Source organism: Echinops telfairi, unplaced genomic scaffold, assembly GCF_000313985.2.
Source record: "Echinops telfairi isolate 266 unplaced genomic scaffold, ASM31398v2 ScPeMD7_7461;HRSCAF=8499, whole genome shotgun sequence".
Classification (NCBI taxonomy): domain Eukaryota; kingdom Metazoa; phylum Chordata; class Mammalia; order Afrosoricida; family Tenrecidae; genus Echinops; species Echinops telfairi.
This window is the reverse complement of record NW_022111361.1, coordinates 3,578,021-3,580,954: the sequence shown is the minus strand read 5'-3', so window position 1 is coordinate 3,580,954 and position 2,934 is coordinate 3,578,021. Positions and strand designations below refer to the sequence as shown.

At 50.2% G+C, this 2,934-nt stretch overlaps 1 protein-coding gene across 1 annotated transcript; it reads left to right on the top strand.

The window, feature by feature from the left end:
* Nucleotides 1-1,636: 1,636 nt before the first annotated feature.
* On the top strand, nucleotides 1,637-2,675 carry LOC101652256 (partner of Y14 and mago-like). The gene is given in 1 exon segment (XM_013008173.2): nucleotides 1,637-2,675. A coding segment is annotated over 1 exon segment (612 nt). The 3' UTR covers nucleotides 2,249-2,675.
* Nucleotides 2,676-2,934: the final 259 nt, after the last annotated feature.

The window sequence follows — 2,934 nt, the reverse complement described above, 5'->3', positions numbered from 1 at the left end:
AATGAAATAATATCTTGTCACAAAAAAACAAAGTCCTGATACATGTTATATGTCGGTCCCCAAAGGCCACCCATCATATGATCCAATGCATATGAGATGTCTAGGATAGACCGATATTTCAAGAACATTTCTTTGTGGTTTCCAGGAGTGAGAGTGAGGGTAGAGAGAGAGAGAGTACTAAAGACTCCTGAAGTTTTATTTTAAGGATAAGAGGAAATTTGGAAAGTTGTTAGTGATAGTTGTGAGACATAATTCATGTAGTTAACATCAGTAAATCGTGCACATGAAAAGGGTGAAATGGCAAATATGTTGAAGTGTTGAAGTGTCGTGTGTGTGTGTGTGTGTGTGTGTGTGTGTGTGTGTGTGTGTGTAAACTCACTCACTTCCATCGGGTCTGTTCCGACTACTAATGAGCCCATGGACAGAGAGGAACTGCCCCTGTGGGTTTCCGAGGCTGTAAATCTTCACAGGAGCAGCAAGCCTCATGTCCCCAGCAGAGACGCTGGGGGTTTAAACTGCTAATCCTGTAGTGAGCAGCCCAATGCCCCCGTGACTCCGTCTATGTATTCAATTATGGTAAATGTGTGTGTGTGTTTGTCACCTCTACATGTATACTTCCCGCATTGTAAAGCGAATCAGAGTAACAGATGCATCCTGGAGAGAGAGAGAATCCGGGGTGAGACGGAAGGATTCTGAGGGCACAGGAGAAAGAGAGAGAACGGAGTAATTGGTACAGCAGGGCGGGGCAGCGATAGAGGGTTAGGATGGTTCCTTTGGGATCCCGATAGGTGGAGCACAGCTCGCATTGACTGCCGCAGAGTGCCCGGTGCTTCCCTTATTCGCGGTGTCCTTCAGACATGCCCGTCATCTACAGAACCGGACCTTCCTTTAGAGCAGCGTCGTTCCTCGAATCTGTACAGAGTCGTGGCTCCTCATTTGCCCTTTCACCGGGGACCTATGGGGGTCTGTCTTCACAGGAGCGCAGCCACTTCCATGTCTGCATGGGAAGTTGTCCACGGGTCCATTCCGTCTCCTCTGGGACAGAGTAGAGCTGCTCCCTCGGGTTTCCAAGGTTGCGATCTCCACAGCGGTGGACTGCTGCAGCTGTCTGCCAGGGAGCAGCTGGGTGCATTCAACGCGCAGACTTTTCCACGAGAAGCCAAGTGCTTACCGCGTGGGCCACCAGCGCTCCTGGCGGCTGTAGAGACCACCAGGAAATGAAGCATCAATACGGGTACTCTGGAGTCTCCCTTCTCCATGTGAGAACTGCCGAGTCACAGTGTACGTGTTTGTCCCCAGAGAACAAAATCCAAAGAGGTGTGTGCTCTACTGATGCTGGACACACGAGCAGTAGCCCCCATCCCCACTCATCTGAACCGTACAGACGATACAAAGCATCTTCCATTCATTTTTCCCCAGGCTTCCTCGGCTCTCATTCCCTTGGTAGGGCCTGAAAAAACAAAAGCCTCCACCAAATGGTTTTGCCTGACCTTGGATTGTAATTCTTTTTTTGATGTGCCACGAGGAAGACCTCATCAATGAATTTGAAGTGCCGCAAAACAGGAAAATGCCACACTCATTAAGCCGCGAATGTTTCTGCATGTCAAATCTGATGTTAAATTCTATGAAAGGGAAGATGGCGACTCCCTCTGTAACTGACGAGACCTGCGGCAAGTACATCGCCTCTACACAGTGACCTGACGGGACCTGGCGGAAACAGCGGAGGGTGAAAGAAGACTACGTGCCACGAGAGGAGGTCCCAGTGTATGAGAACAAGTATGTGAAGTTTTTTAAGAGTAAGCCAGAACTGCCCCCAGGACTGAGTCCTGAAGCCACTGCTCCTGCCACCCCCTTTAGGCCTGAAGGTGGTGAACCAGGCCTTTCCAAAACAGCCAAAGGCAACCTGAAGCGGAAGGAGAAGAGGCGGCAGCAACAAGAGAAGGGGAAAGCAGAGGCCTTGAGCCGGACTCTGGAAAAGATGTCCCTGGGAGAGACCGCCCCGCTCCCCAGCACTCTGCAAGGCTGCCACGCAGTCCCTGCAGCCACTTCTGACCAGCCTGACTCCGCTGCCACCACGGAGAAAGCCAAGAAGAAAAAGAATCTGAAGAAGAAGCTACGGCAGGTGGAAGAGCTGCAGCAGCGGATCCAGGCTGGGGACGTTAGTCAGCCCAGCAAGGAGCAGCTGGAGAAGCTGGCGAGGAGGAGGGCGCTAGAGGAGGAGCTGGGGGACCTGGAGTTAGGCCTGTGAGGCCTCTGGAGAACAGCAAACGGACTGCAGAACAAACCGTGGGGCTCTCTGGGGTCTTGAGGGACGTGGACAGCAGCAGTCAGGAGGGGTACCCTCAGACTGGTGCACTTCCACTTCTTGCTGCCCAACTCTGTCCTCCCAGAGTCTAGTCTCACCCTCATTTCACACACACGCCCCCCAATACCTGTTTTTGGACTTTGCCCCTCCCATCCCCATTGTCCAAAATCTCAGTGACTGCCCCACTGTACCTTTACTGCCGGATATTTTGTTTAACAGAAAATTGGGTGGGTGGAAATCTCTTGGAGAGCTGAGATTGGGGTAGGGGGGCTACACCCAAGTCTGGGAGTCTCGCTTCCCGTTCACAGTGTTTAGGCATTATCCCCTCTCCATCCTCCCTCACCTCTACCTTTTTTTTTTTTTTTAAAGAATGAGAATAAACTCATACATGAAAAAAAAAATTCTATGAAGAGGGACATTTAGGTGTGGAAAGATAGATTTCCATGCTCTCGAACTTGGGGTGAGTTGATAGCTTACCAGCAAATACTTCTTTTCCGCTTTTTCAGGCAGGATGCATTTTTAGCAATTGTTTATGCATTCTTATAACTTCAATAGACTTCTAACATTTGTAGCTGCAGCGGGGATTGTATCAATATCGTCAGTGACACATAAACGTGTCAGGAAATGAT